Genomic DNA, 19,381 nt, shown 5'->3' with positions numbered 1-19,381 from the left:
AAAGAGTTTCCTGGAAAATTGTCTTCGGACCCAGAAACATTTCACTGTATCAGGTCAAACGTGGGCAAGGAGACCTCATGCTGACGTTTAACCGTTCCCACCCTCACCTTGGCCTCGGCTCCTGAACCGTTCATAGAGAGCACGGAGGGAGAGGCCTCACAAACATCCTGTACAAACTCAACAAGACATCCCAACTCCTACACTCAAAGGGCCAAGCAATGGTTTTAACATCCTGACGAACTGAGATGTAAATTTCAAAGAATTATGTCTCTGAACCCCTTAGGTCTCTCTGTTCTACAACACTACCCAAGGCCTTACTTTTATTGCATAAGTCCTGCCCCTGTTTGTTCTACCAAAATGCAATTCCTCACATTTATCCAGGAGTTTAATTTAGATAAATGTGAGGTGCTGCATTTTGGAAGGGTTAATCAGAGCAGGACTTAGACTCTTAATAGTAAGGTGTTGCTGAACAAAGAGACCTTGGAGTGCAGGTTCATATTTCCTTGAAAGTGGAGTCGCAGGTATATAGGATAGTGAAGAATGCGTTTGGTATGGTTTCCTTTATTGGTCAGAGTGTTGAGTACAGGAGTTGGGAGATCATGTTGTGGCTGTACAGGACATTGGTTAGGCCACTTTTGTGTGCAATTCCGGTCTCCCTGCTATAGGAGGGATATTGTAAAACTTGAAAGGGTTCAGAAAAGATGTGCAAGGATGTTACCAGGGTTGGAGGATTTGAGCTATAGGGAGACACTGAATAGGCTGGGTCAATTTTCCCTGGAGCATCGGAGACTGGTGTAAGGGGGAGTTTATAAGGTCTGTCTATGTATGTGTGTAAGGGAGAGTTTGTAAAGTTTATCTGTGTGTGTAGGGGAGAATTTATAAGGTTATACGTGTATGTGAGGGAGAGTTTGCAAGGTTTAGCTGTGTGTGCAAGGGACAGTTCGCAAAGTTTATCTGTGTGTGTGAGGGAGAGTTTATAAGATTTATGTGTGCGCGAGGGAGAGTTTATCTAATTTATCTGTGTGTGTGAGGGAGAGTTTATCAGTTTATCTGTGTGTGTAAGAGAGTTTATCCATTTATCTGCGTGTATAAGAGAGTTTATAAATTAATGTGTGTGTGAGGGAGAATTCATAAAGTTTATGTGTGCGTGTAAGGGAACGTTTATAAAGTTTGTGTGTGTGTGTAAGGGAAAGTTTATGTGTGTGTGTAAGGGAGAGTTTATAAAGTTTACCTGTATGTGAGAGGGTGAGTTTATAAAGTTTATCTGTGTGTGTTTGTGAGAGGTAGACTTGGTAAGGTTTGTCTGTGTGTAAGGGAATGTTTATAAAGTTTGCCTGTTTTTGTGTAAGGAGGTGTATATCAAGTTTGTCTCTGTGTGTGTCTGTAAGAAGGAATTGATAAGGGGATTAAAGTTTAAATCAGGTTTGCGTCAGTTTTTACCTGCAGCGATAGCCTCATTACTTCAAGTAATTAATAATCCTTGTCTAGCACTGAAATCTGATCCATGCTGTCTCTCGACCTTATTCAGGTAGATTGGGGTACTGCATCTACCTTTTATTAAAATAAATCATTGGAACCTCTGTGGAAATAGTGAGGATCGGTTTACAGTGACCTCATCCAGTAGATGATCATGACAGTGAAAGGGGACATTCTGAAGAAGTGACCCTGAACTCAAAACATTAATTTTCTCTCTCTCTCTCTCTCTCTCTGGACAGGTACTGCCAAATTTGCTGCGCCCTTTCTTTTGAGTTTGGTGTTTCCAGGTTATTCCCAGGTCGTTATTTCGTTAACTTACAGTCAAAGGGACATGTTGTTTCAAACAGTCAGCCGGCAGTTGAAAGGTTCAGAAGGAGTGCTTAAAGGTCTATTTTAAATTCTGCGTTGCTGAGCAATGAAACTTTACATTTCATTCACAGATTTCCATTTCTGCCTTCATTCCAGACTTTTTCCTCCTTTCGTACAAAGAATTATTTCCTCATCTCACTACTAAGAGGTCCAGCTCCATTTATTCCCACCCTACATGGTATTCCAGGTTTTCCAAATGGTTCCTCCCTGCCTCAGCCTCCCAAACGTGACAAACCCCTGAACGTCCAGTTTGTGTCACTTTTATTTTTCTCAGACTAAAAGCCTTCATCACCGTCCATCTCAGTTCCAGAGACAGTGAGATGGAAGTGCTATCACTGAGAGCAGTTTTCTCTCTCTCTCTCTCTCTCTCTGTCCCCAGGGGGCAGTCAGTAAATGAATTGGCTGGTTGCTGCTTCTAATGTTACAGGATGGGATCGATCTGTGGCCGAGGAATGGAGACTGAAGGCAGCCTACCCCTGGGGATCAGCAGTCTCACCAAACCAGTGCCTGAGTGAGTAGTTACAGATAACCCAAAATACAGCTGCAGGGGAGGGTAGCAAACCTGGAGAGTGTGAGAGAGAGAGAGAGAGAGAGAGAGAGGAGAAAGGAAGAGGAAGTGAGAGAGAGAGCACAAGAGAGAAAGAGACAGAGCAAGAGGGAGAGAGAGACAGGGTGAGGGAGAGAGAGAGAGAGAGAGACCACCTGGTGTTGGCTGTGGCACCAGTAAATGACAATGGCAGAAATAGCCCTGTTTACCCTGGGTGACGTGGTGGCTCAGTGGTTAGCACTGCTGCCAGGAACCTGGGTTCGATTCCACCCTCAGGCGATTGTTTGTGTGGAGTTTGCACATTGTCTCTCCAATTTAATAGCTTCCTTCCTAAACCAGGACAAATTATAAGCAGTACTGCAAATCTGGCCTTATCTCAACAGCGAGTCCGAACCCCACGACGTCTCATGGCTTCAGGTTAAACACGGGCAAGAAACCCTCCCACTAGTCCCCCCGTACCACCCTCCCTTGGCTGATGGATCAATACTTCCCCCCCCCCTCTCTGTGTAGATACACCCTTAGAGGGTGGCAAGGGCACAGAGTGTGCTCTGGGGGTGGGGCGGGGGGATTTCAGTGCCCACCACCAAGGGTGGCTCAGAGACAGCAGCATTCCGGATCGAGCTGGTCGGGTCCGAAAGGACATCGCTGCTAGACTGGGGTCTGAGGCAGGTTGGGGTGTGGGGTGAGGGGGGATCCAACAGGAGGGAGAAACACCCCTACCCTCATCCTCACCAACCAGCCGGCTGCAGATGTATCTGCCCATGACAGTATCGGTAAGAGTGACCACCGCACTGTCCTGATGGAGACAAAGTCCCACCTTCCCATTGAGAATCCCCTCCATTGGGTTGGGAGGCTCTATCCCCAATGGGACAGACTTCAAACAGACCCAGCAGCTCAAGACAGGGACATCCATGAGGTGCTGTGGGCCGTCAACAGCAGCAGAACGGTCCTCCAGCACAATCTGGAACCTCATGGCCCGGTATATCACCCCCCCCGACTCACCCATTACCGTCAAGCCAGGGGGTCAACCCTGGTTCAATGGAGAGTGCAGGAGGGCATGCTGGGAGCAGCACCAGGCAGGCCGGAGGATGAGGCGACAAACAAAAACATACAAATTTCGAACAAGTGTAGGCCATTCGGCCCCTTGAGCCATTCAATAAGATTATGGCCGATCTGGCTCCCCCACATTTCCAACCATACCTGATAACCTTTGACCCCCTTGTTTATCAAAAATCTATCCACCTCTGCCTTACAAAAACTCTACTTGCACCACCTTTTGAGAAGGGGATGCCCAAAGGCACTTGGGCCCTCTGAGAAAAAAACTTTTTCACCTCAGCTCTCTGTTATAAATGTGCATTTTAAACAGTGAGCCCATAATTCTACACTCTACGATAAGTGGGAACATCATCTCCACCACTGAGGGTCAATCAAACAGTTGATGGTCAGAATCTTTTTCTCCCCCACAGTTGAAACTCGAGGGGCAGGTATTTCAGGTGAGACGGGGCAAGTTCAAAGGAGGTGTGTAGGCAGCACGTTTGTTTACAGAGAGCGATAGGAATGTGGGTAAGCACATGAAACAGCAAAAGGAATGGAGCGAGGACAGGCAGAAGGGATTAGTTTAGTTTGGCATCCTGTGTGGCACAACATTATGAGCCGAAGGATCCATTCCTGTGCTGTACTGTTCCATGCCTCAAATATTGCTCAGTCCTTGGAGTACAGGAGTTGGGGACGCCATGTTGGGGTTGTACAGGACATTGGTGAGGCCTCGTCTGGAGCACTGTATCCAGTTCTGGGCGCCCTGTTACAGGAAGGGGATTATTAACCCGGAGAGGGTTCAGAAGGGATTTACCGGGAGGATGCCAGAAATGGGGAGTTTGAGTCATAAGGAGAGAGTGGGACGTTTTTCACTGGTCAGTAGGAGATTCACAGGTGACCTTACAGAGGTTTATAAAAATACTGAGAGGTATAGATTGGGTTAATGGTACGCATTTTTCCTCCAGGATGGGGGATTTTAAGACTAGGGGGCATGTTTTTAAGGTGAGAGGAGAGACATTTAAAAAAAAACATGAGGAGCAAATGTTTTACACAAAGAGTGGCTCGTGTGTGGAATGAACTTCCTGAGGAAGTGGTGGATGCGCGTTCAGTTACAACATTGAAAAAGACATTTGGATAAGGTTTGGAGGGATATGGGCCAGGAGCAGGCAGGTGGGACTAGGTTTGTTTGGGATTAGGGTCGGCACGGACTGGTTGGGCCGAAGGGTCTGTGTCTGCGCTGTCTGACTCTATGAGCATTCTAGGTACTAGTCTCGTAAACCTTTAATGAACTCACTTACATCATCCTTAAATAAGGGCAACTGATGCTGTGCTCAATACTCTCACCAATGCCCTGTATAACTCAAATATAACCTCCCTATTCTTGTATTCAATCAACCTCAGAATAAATCGTAACATTGTAGGAGCTACTGCATTTTTCAGTCCTAGACTTCTAAGCCATTTGTCTAGTTGTGCACACACAAGGTTCTGGTTGCGATCCCAACCCGAAAAAGCAAACCCATTGATCCCTACTTTGTCGCCTACTCACCAGCCAGGCTTTTACCCATGCCAATACCTTACCCTCTACTCCACAAACTTTTGTCGTCCAATTGTCAAATACTCTTCTGGTGACAAATCCACTGGTGCTCCTTTATCTGCAGCAGGTTTCGCTTTTTAAAATTGGGTAAGCATCTCTTTCGCCAAACCATGTTGACTCTGCCCGACTAGCTCAATTTCTTTGTAAATGCCCTTCTAAACTATTTTTAGGAATACCTCCCTACATTTCCGCCTGACAGATGTTACACAAAGTGACGGATAGCTTCCTGCTTTAATGCCTCCCTTTCTTTTTGAAATAAAGGAGTCACCATTCGCGATTTTTCAAGCGGGGAGTCTTCAATCACACTCCTGACTTGTGCCCTGTGCATGATGGACAGGCTTTGTGGAGTCAGGGAGAATTACTCAGCACAGTGTTCCTCACACCTCTGACCTGCTCTTGTAGCCACTGTGTTTATGTGGTGAGTCCAGTTGAGCTCCTGGTCAAAGGTAGCCGCCAAGATGTTGACAGTGGGGGATTCAGTGATGGTAACACCATTGAATGTCAAGGGACACTCAGCTCCTGATCTCATGGTTCAAGCCTTGGTTCAAACTTGGACAAAAGAGCTGAATTCCAGAGGGGAGGGGAGAGGGACAGCCCTGGCAAAACTGGCATCCGTGGTAATCAGGGGGCCAACTTTCCGCTGGTTAGAGTCATATCTGACACACAGGTGAAGATAGTCATGGTTGTTGGAGGGTCAGTTATCTCAGCTCCAGGACACCTCTGCAGAAGTCCCTCAGGGTAGTGTGCATGGCGGAGAAAGTGAAGAAGGGCTTATGCCCGAAACGTCGATTCTCCTGTTCCCTGGATGCTGCCTGACCTGCTGCGCTTTTCCAGCAACACATTTTCAGCTAGTGTCCATGGCCCCAACCACCTTCAGCTGCTTCATCAATGACCTTCCCTCTCTCATAAGGTCCGAAGTGGGGATTGCACAATGTTTAGCAGCATTCGTGACTCCTCAGAGACTGAAGCAGTCCGTTTCCAAATGTAATGAAAGCTACACTATACCCAGGCTTGGGCTAACAAGTGACAAGTAACATTCATGCCATACAAATGCCAGGCTATGACCATCTCCAATAACCACTGTCCTTTGACATTCAATGGTGTTACCAGCACTGAATCCCCCCCATCAACATTTGCAGATGACACGAAGATTGGTGGAGTAGCAGAAAGCATAGGGGACTGTCAGAGAATACAGGAGAATATAGACAGACTGGAGAGTTGGGTGGAGAACTGGCAGATGGAGTTCAATCGTGGCAAATGTGAGGTGATGTATTTCTAATTCGAGAGTAAACTATACTGTAAATTGGAAGAGCCTTGGGAAAAGTTGATGGGCAGAGAGATCTGGGAGTTCAGGTCCATTGTACCCTGAAGGTGGCTGCACAGGTGGATAGAGTGGTCAAGAAGGCATATAGTATGCTTGCCTTCGCCGGACAGGGTATTCAATATAAGAGCTGGCAGGTCATGTTAAAATTGTACAAGACTTTGGTTAGGTCGCATTTAGAATACTGTGTACAGTTCTGGTCTGGATGTGGATGCTTTGGAGAGGGTGTAGAGAAGACATACGAGGATGTTGCCTGGTATGGAAGGTGCTAGCTATGAAGAGAGGTCGAGTAGGTGTTTTCATTAGAAAAAAAGGAGATTGATGGAGGACCTGATTGAGGTCTATAAAATCATGAAGGGTATAGACAGGGTGGTTGGAGATAAGCTTTTTGCCAAGGATTCAAGAATGAGAGGAGAAAGTTTAAGGGGGATACACGCAGCAAGTAGTTTACACAGAGGGTGGTAGGTGCCTGGAACACGTTGCCAGTAGAGGCAGGCACGATAGATTCATTTAAGGTACGTCTGGACAGATGCATGAGTAGGTGGGGAGCAGAGGGATACAGATCCTTAGGAATTCAACAATAGGTTTAGACCTAGTGGATTTGGATCAGCACAGGCTTGGAGGACAGAAGGGCCTGTTCCTGGGCTGTAAATTTTCTTTGTTCTTTGTTATCCTGGAGGTTACCATTGACCAGAAACTGAAATGGACTAGCCACATAGATACAGCGGCTACAAGAGCAGGTCAGAGGCTAGGAATCCTGCAGTAACTCCCCTCTCGAATCCCCAAAGCCTGTCCCACCATCTACAAGGCATAAGTCACGAGTGTGATGGAATAATATCCATTTGCCCTGGATGGGGGCAGCTCCAACAATACTTGACACCATCCAGGTCAAAGCTGTCCACTTGATTGGCCCCACACCCACAAACATCCCCCCCCCCCCCACCGAAGCTCAGTAGCAGCAGTGTGGACCATCTACAAGATGCCCTGCAGAAATTCCCCAAAGACCCTCAGGCAGCACCTTCCAAACCCCACGGCCACTTCCATCCAGAAGGAGAAGGGGCAGCAGGTATATGGGAACAGCAGTTCCCCCCCTGCAAGTTCCCCTCCGAGCCCCTCACCATCCCGACTCAGAAATATATCGCCGTTCCCTTCAGTGTGGCTGGGTCAGAATCCTGGAATTCCCTCCCTCAGGGCATTGTGGGTCTACCCACAGCACACGGACTGCAGCGGGTCAAGGAGGCAGCTCACCCCCACCTTCTCAAGGGGGGGGGGGGGCAACTAGGGACGGATAACAATAGTCAGTGAGGCCCACATCTCATGAAAACAATCAAATGAGCAAGGAGAACCGATTAAGAGAGAGAGACAAAAACAGGCAGCGAGAGAGCTATAGTGACAGCAAAGGCGACACCAGAATGGCACGACAGACTGGAGAGAAAGAGAGATAGAGAGAGAGAGATGGAGTGAATGAGAGAGTGAGGAGGGACACACAAAACTAGATGGGGGGGGGGGGGGAGGGACAGAGAGAGGGGGGTGGGAACAGACATGGGGAGAGACAGGTTAAAACACATCAGCTACAAAGCACCAAGAGAGTTCTCACAGTTTGTGGGAAAGGGGTGTGGGCTCCTGAAGCCTACTGTAATTCCCACATATCGGAAAGTCTGCTTGCACAAAGAAATGAGACATACACACACTGTTTAAAACGTAGTTAAAATCATCCCACTTTTAATATTGAAGTAAATTTACTCTGAAGATACTTTCGGAAAAATATATAGCGAACATCTTGCACGATCAAAGTATATATCTTATTTAATTACAGTTCAGAGAAATACATTTGCAGGCACCATATGGTATGAAACATCAGTTAAACACATCACACACTTCATATCAAACATTTACACACATCGGGCAGTCAGTCTGTTCCCCTATTGGAGGGGGATTAACCCCCTCACCCACCCTCTCCCCATTTACACACACCGGGCAGTCTGTTCCCCCTATCAGAGGGGGATTAACCCCCTCACCCACCCTCTCCCCATTTACACACACCGGGCAGTCTGTTCCCCCTATCAGAGGGGGATTAACCCCCTCACCCACCCTCTCCCCATTTACACACACACCAGGCAGTCTGTTCCCCCTATCAGAGGGGGATTAACCCCCTCACTCACCCTAACCCCATTTAAACACACCGACAGTCTGTTCCCACTATTGGAGGGGGATTAACCCCCTCACCCACCCTCTCCCCATTTACACACACCGGGCAGGCCGGGAGAGGAGTGTGGGTAGGTGCGAGGTGAAGGAGTGAGGGGACAGAATGAGGGGAGTAGGTTCATAAGGCAATGCAATAGAAGAGGGCGGGGTGCGTGGAGGGGGGACTGAGGATATGGTGCAAGGGGAATGAGCAGAGGGAGAGGGAGGAAGGAATGAGGAGAGAAGGATCTGGTGATGCGAGGGATGTGAAGGGAGAGTTCGAGGGAGGTGAGGACAGAGAGCCTGCAGAAGGAACTACAGGAGAGGGAGGGCAGAGAGGGAGTGAAGGGTGGGGAGGAATGAATGAGACAAGGGTGGGGAGGAAGCAGGGACGTGAGGAGTTACACGAGTGAGTACAGGAAGGAGCAGAGTGAGGTTAGTGGGGAAAGAGAGTAGGGGGGTTCTGGGGGCACGTAAAGGAGGTACGGAGTGAGCAAGGCTGAGGAAGAATGGGGGAGGAATGGGTTCAGGAGGAGGGGGAGTGCGGGTGGACAAGGGGGGCAGGGGGGGGAGCACAAGCGGAAAGAACTTGGGGCAAGCGGGGTGAGTGTGATGGGGTGGGGGGAGCATGAGAGAGGACCGGAGGAATGCAGGGAGAGTGGTGGGAGGTGAGGGGGAGTGCGGGGTGGAAGGGGGGACGGAGGAGCCCGGGGGGTGGGGGGGGGGGCAGTGTGACAAGAGGAGTGAGAGTGCGAATGGGGGAGGGTGTGTGAGGGGAGTGGGGGAGGAAGGAGAGGGAGGAGCACGAGGAGAATGAATGTGAGGGGAGAGGGGAAGCGCAGGGGGGGGGGGTGTAGGAGTGGTTGGGAGGAGCATGAGAGGGAGGAGGGGAGGGGGGAGCGCGAGGGGGAAGGAGGGACTTGGGAGCAGTGGGGGAGGGAGAGAGGATCGCGAGGGGAGAGGGAGGGATGGGGAAGCGTGAGGGGGAAGAGGGTGAGGGGAGGGAGGGGGGATGGGGAAGCGTGAGGGGGAGGAGCGCGAGGGGAGGGAGGGGGAGGAGGGCGAGGGGAGAGAGGGTGAGGGGGAGAGGGGGAGTGAGGGTGAGCGAGGACAGGGAGGCACACCCGACAAAAGGTGTGAGTGTGTGAATGGGGATGAGGGAGGGGAAGGCGAGGGATGGAGTGCGCGCGACAAGAGGTGTGGGAGGGGGACCGCGAGGCAGGTAACGGTTGCGAGCGCGGGAGGCGAGGTGCTGTCCGCAGCGCGCCTGCTCCGGGCGGGGCAGAGGGGGAGGGGCGGTGATGGTGTCGAGGATACGCCTGCGCTCTCTCTCTCTCTCTCTCTCCGTGTCCTGGTCCGTCCGACTCCGTCTCAGTCCCCCGGCCCGATGTCACCTCGCACCGACCCTCTCGGACCCCGGATGCTGGAAAGGGGCGGTGGGGGGGGGGGGAATGGATATGGAGGAGGGGAGGGGGGGAGGGGAGGGGGGAGGAGGGGAGGTGGAGAGGGGGTGGGGCAAGGGGAAGAGAGACGGGGCAGGTTGCAGAAGGGGGCAGGGGGGCAGACTGTGGAAGGGGGCGGGGACAGGGGCAGGGGGCAGACTGGAAGGGGGTGGGGGCAGGGACAGGGGTAGGGGGCAGATTGCGGAAGGGGGCGGGGGGCAGGTTGCGGAAGGGGGTTGGGGGGGGGGGGTATCAGTCCCTCAGGGGCGGGGGGCGGGGTGAGGCTGCAACCGCCCTCGCCCCCTGCTCCGTCTCCGAGCCGTTCTCACTCACCCAGCGCCGCTTGAAGCGCAGTTTGAGGGGCATGAGGGAGCTGCCAGGCTCGGCCCCGCGAGAGGAGCTGGAGGCCGGGGCCGGGGCTGGGGCTGGGGCTGGGGCTGGGGCCGGGACCGGGGCTGGGGCTGGCTGTTGAGGCGCAGGGCTGGGCCCGGTGAAAGCCGCGTCAGCAGCACGGGGCTTGCGGCCGGGCGGCGGGGCCTGGAGCCTGATGCTGGGGGCGGGTGGCTCGTCCTCGGCGGGGGGGGTGTGGGTGTGGGTGTGGGTGACCGGGGCCGGGTACCGGGCCAGCGGGAAGGAGCGCGGGCTCAGGTGGTACTGGTAGACGGAGCGGGCGTGGGCCTGCAGCCACAGGCTCATCTCCTCGGGGTTGAAGCTGAAGCGCACCCCCCCTGGGCCTGGGCCTGGGCCTGGTGCCGGGCCGGGGCTCAGGCCAAAGCCGGGCCCCAGGGGCGGCCCCCCGGGGGAGAAGGGGCTGACTGCCTCCGGCTGGTACAGGCGCACGGCGGCGGGGGCAGGAGGCGGGTACCGGAGCCTGGCCTCCTGCTCCGGAGATGCCCGGTAGCGGGCGGCAGCCGCCAACGCCGCCCCACTGCTGCTGCTGGTGCTGCAACAAGCCGGGGACAGGGGCTCCGGGCCCGGGAAGGTGAACAGGGAAGAGCCGCTGGGGATGGGGGGAGCGCTCTGGGGAACGGCACCTGCCAACAGCAAAGGGGGACGGGAGGGGGGGAGGTGAGGGACGGGGGAGAGGGGGGGAGGTGGGAGGGAGGGGAATGCGGGGGAAGGTGGGAGGCGGGGGAATGGGGGGAGGTGGGAGGGAGGGGAAAGGGGGGAGGTGTGAGGGAGGGGAAAGGGGGGAGGTGGGTGGGAGGGGAAAGGGGGGAGGTGGGTGGGAGGGGAAAGGGGGGAGGTGGGTGGGAGGGGAAAGGGGGGAGGTGGGTGGGGAAAGGGGAGAGGTGGGAGGGAGGGGATGGGGAGGGGAAAGGGGGGAGGTGGGAGGGGAAAGGGGGGGAGGTGGGAGGGAGGGGAAAGGGGGGAGGTGTGAGGGAGGGGAAAGGGGGGAGGTGGGTGGGAGGGGAAAGGGGGGAGGTGGGTGGGGAAAGGGGAGAGGTGGGAGGGAGGGGATGGGGAGGGGAAAGGGGGGAGGTGGGAGGGGAAAGGGGGGCAGGTGGGAGGGGAATGGGGGGGAGGTGGGAGGGGAATGGGGGGGGAGGTGGGAGGGGAATGGGGGGGGAGGTGGGAGGGGAATGGGGGGGAGGTGGGAGGGGGGGGAATGGGGGGAGGTGGGAGGGGAATGGGGGGGAGTTGGGAGGGGAATGGGGGGAGATGGGAGGGAGGGGAAAGGGGGGAGGTGGGAGGGAGGGGAAAGGGGGGAGGTGGGTGGGAGGGGAAAGAGGGGAGGTGGGAGGGGAAAGAGGGGAGGTGGGAGGGGAAAGGGGAGAGGTGGGAGGGAGAGGTGGGAGGGAGGGGATGGGGAGGGGAAAGGGGGGAGGTGGGAGGGGAAAGGGGGGGAGGTGGGAGGGGAATGGGGGGGGAGGTGGGAGGGGAATGGGGGGGGAGGTGGGAGGGAGGGGAATGGGGGGAGGTGGGAGGGGAATGGGGGGGAGGTGGGAGGGGAATGGGGGGAGGTGGGAGGGGAATGGGGGGGAGGTGGGAGGGGGGGGGAATGGGGGGAGGTGGGAGGGGAATGGGGGGGAGGTGGGAGGGGAATGGGGGGAGATGGGAGGGAGGGGAAAGGGGGGAGGTGGGAGGGAGGGGAAAGGGGGGAGGTGGGTGGGAGGGGAAAGAGGGGAGGTGGGAGGGGAAAGAGGGGAGGTGGGAGGGGAAAGAGGGGAGGTGGGAGGGGAAAGGGGAGAGGTGGGAGGGAGAGGTGGGAGGGAGGGGATGGGGAGGGGAAAGGGGGGAGGTGGGAGGGGAAAGGGGGGGAGGTGGGAGGGGAATGGGGGGGAGGTGGGAGGGGAATGGGGGGGGGAGGTGGGAGGGAGGGGAATGGGGGGAGGTGGGAGGGGAATGGGGGGGAGGTGGGAGGGGAATGGGGGGGGAGGTGGGAGGGAGGGGAATGGGGGGAGGTGGGAGGGGAATGGGGGGGAGGTGGGAGGGGAATGGGGGGAGATGGGAGGGAGGGGAAAGGGGGGAGGTGGGTGGGAGGGGAAAGGGGGGAGGTGGGAGGGGAAAGGGGGGAGGTGGGAGGGGAAAGGGGAGAGGTGGGAGGGAGGGGATGGGGAGGGGAAAGGGGGGAGGTGGGAGGGGAAAGGGGGAAGTGGGAGGGAGGTGAAAGGGGGGAGGTGGGAGGGGATGGAGGAGGGGAAAGGGGGGAGGTGGGAGGGGAAGGGGAGGTGGGTGGGGAATGGGGGGGGAGGTGGGGGGGGAGGTGGGGGGGAAGGTGGGAGGGAGGGGAAAGGGGGGAGGTAGAAAGGGGGGAGGTGGGAGGGAGGGGAAAGGGGGAGGTGGGAGGGAGGGGAAAGGGGAGAGGTGGGAGGGAGGGGAGGTAGGGAGGGGAGAAGAGGAAGGAGAGGGAGGGGGATGGCAAATATAAATAAACAAAACATTAGACTTTGCAATTAGACAAAGTTCATCTTCCAAACGCAGAGAGAGCAAGCTGATGGGGGAGGCAGAGACAGGGAATGTCACACAGACACACAAACACACACACACAGATGGGCAGGAGAGGCTCCTCGGATGCTGCCTGACCTGCTGTGCTTTTCCAGCACCACTCGGATCTAAACTCGGGTTTCCAGCATCACTTTTGCCTTGGAGAGGGATTAGACTTCCAGGGGACAGGGTGAAAGTGGGTACCGCAGATGCTGGGGATGAGTGTGGCACTGGCAAAGCACAGCCTGGGTCAGGCAGCAGCAGGCGTATCCCAATGAAGGGCTTTTGCCCAAAACGTCGGCTCTCCTGCTCCCTGGGATGCTGCCTGACCCAGGCTGTGCTTTGCCAGCACCGCACGCTCTAATCTTGACTCTAACCTCCAGCAGCTGCAGTACTCACTTCACCTTGAACATTTCTCCCCCCCAACCCCCACCACCCCAAATCCCACACTCTCTCCTGGCCACTGGAAGTCTAATCCCTGTCCTGTAGACCTCCGTGATATTCCCTGTCTCTGCCTCCCCCCCCATCACCTTGCTCTCTGTTTTGGAAGATGTCTCAAAGATTAAACAGTGTTCAAGAAATGAGTGAAGTAACCTATAGATTTTTTTTTAAGATTCGAACTGCTATGGTGTGGAACAGGCCCTTTAGCCCAACAGGGGCAGCACAGTGGCTAGCACTGCTGCCTCACGGCGCCAGGGACCCAGGTTCGATTCCAGCCTTGGGTGACTGTCTGTGTGGAGTTGGCACATTCTCCCAGTGTCTGAGCGGGTTTCCTCTCACAATCCAAAGATGTGCAGCTCAGGTGAACTGGCCATGCTAGTCAGAGGGAAATGGGTCTGGGAAGGTTGGTGTGGACCTGTTGAGCTGAAGGGCCTGTTTCCACACTGTAGAGGAATCTAATCTAATCCAAATACGAAGTCCACACTGACCCTCCGAAGAGGAACCCACCCAGACCCATTCCCCTTACGCGTATTACCGACTTCCCTGTGTTTACGCCCTACTGATGCATCTCACACTGTCGGCCGTTTAGCAAGGCCAACTCACTTGACCTGCGCATCTTTGGATTGTGGGAGGAAAGCCATGCAGACCTGGGAAGAATGTGCAAACTCTCAGAATGGAGAGATCATACAATCTCTACAGTGCGGTAAGGAGCCGTTTGGCCGATCGAGATGGCACAGCCCATCTGAAGGGCATCCCACCCACTCCCCTGTCCTGGTAGCCCCACATTTCCCATGGCCATTCCACCCTAACCTGTACATCTTCGGGCTGTGGGAGGAAACCGGAACACCTGGAGGAAACCCACGCAGACACGGGGAGAAGGTGCAAATTCCACACAGAGTTACCAGAAGCTGGAATCGAACCCGGGTCCCTGGCACTGTGAGCCACCGTGTCAGCCTTGGGATAACAGATTTGCACCCTGTCTTCTCATCTCAGCCTGAACCCCGTTTCTGAAAGTCTACTACTCTCACTTGCTTACCAAAGCCTGGCATAATTCTCACTGACCAGGATGTACGCCCTTCCCTGAGTAACGTCGGACTTCCACTCTGCTAACACACCAGACTCCTGCAAATCTCTTATTCCATAAATAGACCACCATGAACGCCTCAATTAGATTCCAATCTGTAGTTCATTCCCTGACATCTGTTATTCTATACATAAACCATCCTGAACTCCTCGATGAGATTACAGTCTGTAACTAACTCCTGGGTATCTGTAATTCGACATACAACCCACTCTGAATTCCTCAATAAGATTCCAGTCTGTAACTCACTCTCGGGTATCTGTTACTGTACATACCACCAAGGACTGAAGGGCCTATACAGCGCTGAAGAAAATATAACCCACCGTGAGCTCCTTGGTTAGACTCCAGTCTGTAACTCACTCCCAGGTATCTGTTATTTGATATAAAAACTACCCTAAACCCCTCAATTAGATTCCAGTCTGTAACCCATTTCCGGGTATCGGTTATTCTATGGATAAACCACTCTGAACCCCTCGATTAGATTTCAGTCTGTAACTCACTCCCGGGTATCTGTTATTCTGTATGTAACCCACCCTGAACCCCTCGATTAGATTCCAGTCTGTAACTCACTCCCGGGGTATCTGTTATTCTGTATATAACCCACCCTGAACCCCTCTATTAGATTCCAGTCTGTAACTCACTCCCGGGTATCTGTTATTGTGTATATAACTCACCCTGAATCTCTCGATTAGTTTCTAGTCTGTAACTCACACCTGGCTATGTGTAATTCTAAATATAAACCACCCTGAACCCCTCGATTAGATTCCAGACTGTAACTCACTCCCGGGGATCTGTAATTCTGTATATAACCCACCCTGAACCCCTCGATTAGATTCCAATCTGTAACTCACTCCTGGGTATCTGTTATTCTGTATATAACCCACCCTGAACCCCTCGATTAGATTCCAGTCTGTAACTCACTCCCGGGGATCTGTAATTCTGTATATAACCCACCCTGAACCCCTCGATTAGATTCCAGTCTGTAACTCACTCCCGGGGATCTGTAATTCTGTATATAAACCACCCTGAACCCCTCGATTTGATTCCAGTCTGTAACTCACTCCCGGGTATCTGTTATTCTGTATATAACCCACCCTGAACCCCTCGATTAGATTCCAGTCTGCAACCCATTCCCAGGTATCTGTTATTCTCTATACAACCCACCCAGAACCCCTCGATTACATTCCAGTCTGTAACTCACTCCCGGTTATCTGTTATTCTGTATGTAACCCACCCTGAACCCCTCGATTAGATTCCAGTCTGTAACTCACTCCCAGTTATCTGTTATTGTAAATATTAACCACCCCAATCCCCCAGATTAGATTCCAGTCTGTAATTCACTCCCAGCTATCTGTTATTCCATATATAAACCACCCTGAACCCCTTGATTAGATTCAAGTCTGTTATTCACTCCCAGGTATCTGTTATTCTATTAACAACGCACCCTGAACAACTCTATTAGATTCCAGTCTGTAACTCACCTCTGGGTATCTGTTATTCTATAGATAATCCACCCTGAACCCCTCGATCAGATTGTGGTCTGTAACTGACTCCTGGGAATCTGCTATTCTACATATATACCACACTGAATCCTTCAGTTAGATTCCAGTCTGTCACTCTCTCCTGGTATCCGTATTCTAAATATTAACCACCCCAAACCCAGAATAGATTCCAGTCTGTGACTCACTCCTGGATATCTGTTATGCTGTACATAACCCACCCTGAATCCCTCCATTAGATTCCAGTCTGTAACTCCCTCCCTGGTATCTGTTATTCTGTATATAACCTACTCTGAACCCCTCGATTAAATTCCAGTCTGTAACACTCTCCTGGTATCCTTAATCTATATATTAACCACCCCAATCCCCAGATTAGATTCCAGTCTGTAACCCACTCCGGGGTATCTGTTATTCTGTATATAACCCACCCTGAACCCCTTAATTAGATTCCAGTCTGTAACTCACTCCCGGGTATCTGTTATTCTATAATATAAACCACCCCAAACCTCTGGAATAGGTACCAGTCTGTAACTTACTCTTGGGTATGTGTTATTAGTTATATAATCCACCCGGAACCCCTCAATTAGGTTCCAGTCTGTAACTCACTCCCAGGTACCTGTTATTCTATACATAAACCATCCTGAACCCCTTGATGAGATTCCAGTCTGTAACTCATTCCTGGTATCCTTATTCTATATGTTAACCAGCCCAATCCCCCAGACTAGATTCCAGTCTGTAACTCACTCCCAGCTATCTGTTATTCTATTAACAACGCACCCTGAACACCTATATTAGATTCCAGTCTGTAACTCACTCATGGGTATCTGTTATTCTGTATATAACCCACCCTGAACCCCTCTATTAGATTCCCGTCTGTAACTCACTCCCGGGTATCTGTTATTCTGTATATAACCCACCCTGAACCCCTCTATTAGATACCAGTCTGTAACTCACTCCCGGGTATCTGTTATTCTGCATATATCCCACCCTGAACCCCTTGATTAGATTCCAGTCTGTAACTCACTCCCGGGTATCTGTTATTCTGCATATAACCCACCCTGAACCCCTCGAAGAGATACCAGTCTGTAACTCACTCCCGGGTATCTGTTATTCTGTATATAACCCCCCTGAACCCCTCCATTAGATTCCAGTCTGTAACTCACTCCCGGGTATCTGTTATTCTGCATATAACCCACCCTGAACCCCTCGAAGAGATACCAGTCTGTAACACACTCCCGGGTATCTGTTATTCTGTATATAACCCCCCTGAACCCCTCGATTAGATTCCAGTCTGTAACTCACTCCCGGGTATCTGTTATTCTGTATATATCCCACCCTGAACCCCTTGATTAGATTCCAGCCTGTAACTCACTCCCGGGGTATCTGTTATTCTGTATTTAACCCACCCTGAAACCCCTCGATTAGATTCCAGTCTGTAACTCACTCCCGGGGTATCTGTTATTCTGTATATAACCCACCCTGAACCCCTCGATTAGTTTCCAGTCTGTAACTCTCTCCCGGGGTATCTGTTATTCTGTATATAACCCACCCTGAGCCCCTCGATTAGATTCCAGTCTGTAACTCACTCACGGGTATCTGTTATTCTGTATATAACCCACCCTGAACCCCTCGATTAGTTTCCAGTCTGTAACTCACTCCCGGATATCTGTTATTCTGTATATAACCCACCCTGAATCCCTCGATTAGATTCCAGTCTGTAACTCACTCCCAGGGTATCTGTTATTCTGTATATAACCCACCCTGAACCCCTCGATCAGTTTCCAGTCTGTAACTCACTCCCGGGTATCTGTTATTCTGTATTTAACCCACCCTGAGCCCCTCGATTAGATTCCAGTCTGTAACTCACTCCCGGGTATCTGTTATTCTGTATTTAACCCACCCTGAGCCCCTCGATTAGATTCCAGTCAGTAACTCACTCCCGGGGTATCTGTTATTCTGTATTTAACCCACCCTGAACCCCTCGATTCGGTTCCAGTCTGTAACTCACTCCCGGGGTATCTGTTATTCTGTATATAACCCACCCTGAATCCCTCGATTAGATTCCAGTCTATAACTCACTCACGGGTATCTGTTATTCTGTATTTAACCCACCCTGAACCCCTCGATAAGATTCCAGTCTGTAACTCACTCCCGGGGTATATGTTATTCTATATATAACCCACCCTGAACACCTCGATTCGATTCCAGTCTGTAACTCACTCCCGGGTATCTGTTATTCTGTATATAACCCACCCTGAACCCTGTGATTAGATTCCAGTCTGTAACTCACTCCCGAGTATCTGTTATTCTGTATACAACCCACCCTGAATCCCTCGATTAGATTCCAGTCTGTAACTCACTCCCGGGTATCTGTCATTCTGTATGTAACCCACCCGGAACCCCTCGATTAGATTCCAGTCTGTAACTCACTCCCAGCTATCTGTTATTCTATTAACAACGCACCCTGAACACCTATATTAGATTCCAGTCTGTAACTCACTCATGGGTATCTGTTATTCTATAGATAATCCACCCTGAACCCCACGATTAGATTCCCGTCTGTAACTCACTCCCGGGTATCTGTTATTCTGTATTTAACCCACCCTGAACCCCTCGATGAGATACCAGTCTGTAACTCACTCCCGGGTATCTGTTATTCTGTATATATCCCACCCTGAACCCCTCGATTAGATTCCAGTCTGTAACTCACTCCTGGGTATCTGTTATTCTGTATATAACCCACCCTGAACCCCTCTATTAGATACCAGTCTGTAACTCACTCCCGGGTATCTGTTATTCTGTATATATCCCACCCTGAACCCCTTGATTAGATTCCAGTCTGTAACTCACTCCCGGGTATCTGTTATTCTGTATATAACCCACCCTGAACCCCTCGATTAGTTTCCAGTGTGTAACTCACTCCCGGGCATCTGTTATTCTGTATTTAACCCACCCTGAGCCCCTCGATTAGATTCGAGTCTGTAACTCACTCCCGGGTATCTGTTATTCTGTATTTAACTCACCCTGAGCCCCTAGATTAGATTCCAGTCTGTAACTCACTCCCGGGTATCTGTTATTCTGTATATATCCCACCCTGAACCCCTCGATAAGATTCCAGTCTGTAACTCACTCCCGGGTATCTGTTATTCTGTATATAACCCACCCTGAAACCCCTCGATTAGATTCCAGTCTGTAACTCACTCCCGGGGTATCTGTTATTCTGTATATAACCCACCCTGAACCCCTCTATTAGATACCAGTCTGTAACTCACTCCCGGGTATCTGTTATTCTGTATATATCCCACCCTGAACCCCTTGATTAGATTCCAGCCTGTAACTCACTCCCGGGGTATCTGTTATTCTGTATTTAACCCACCCTGAAACCCCTCGATTAGATTCCAGTCTGTAACTCACTCCCGGGGTATCTGTTATTCTGTATATAACCCACCCTGAACCCCTCGATT

At 52.0% G+C, this 19,381-nt stretch overlaps 1 protein-coding gene and 1 long non-coding RNA gene across 2 annotated transcripts in view; one reads left to right on the top strand and one right to left on the bottom strand.

The window, feature by feature from the left end:
* LOC148138471 (uncharacterized) overlaps nucleotides 1-19,381 on the top strand; it is a 170,081-nt gene that overhangs the window by 72,622 nt on the left and 78,078 nt on the right. The window lies entirely within an intron of this gene.
* Nucleotides 10,206-19,381, bottom strand: part of LOC148138472 (ETS domain-containing transcription factor ERF-like) — an 84,476-nt gene continuing 75,300 nt past the window's right edge. Inside the window, exon 4 of the mRNA XM_087981552.1 lies at nucleotides 10,206-11,002. Coding sequence (XP_087837678.1) covers nucleotides 10,221-11,002 — 782 coding nt within the window. The 3' untranslated portion in view covers nucleotides 10,206-10,220. The remainder of the gene's footprint in view (nucleotides 11,003-19,381) is intronic.

Source organism: Chiloscyllium plagiosum, unplaced genomic scaffold, assembly GCF_037043375.1.
Source record: "Chiloscyllium plagiosum isolate Xiang-an unplaced genomic scaffold, Cpla_swu_hap1 HiC_scaffold_40, whole genome shotgun sequence".
Lineage (NCBI taxonomy): Eukaryota > Metazoa > Chordata > Chondrichthyes > Orectolobiformes > Hemiscylliidae > Chiloscyllium > Chiloscyllium plagiosum.
The sequence above is the reverse complement of the archived record's forward strand: the minus strand, read 5'-3'. Positions and strand labels throughout refer to the sequence as shown.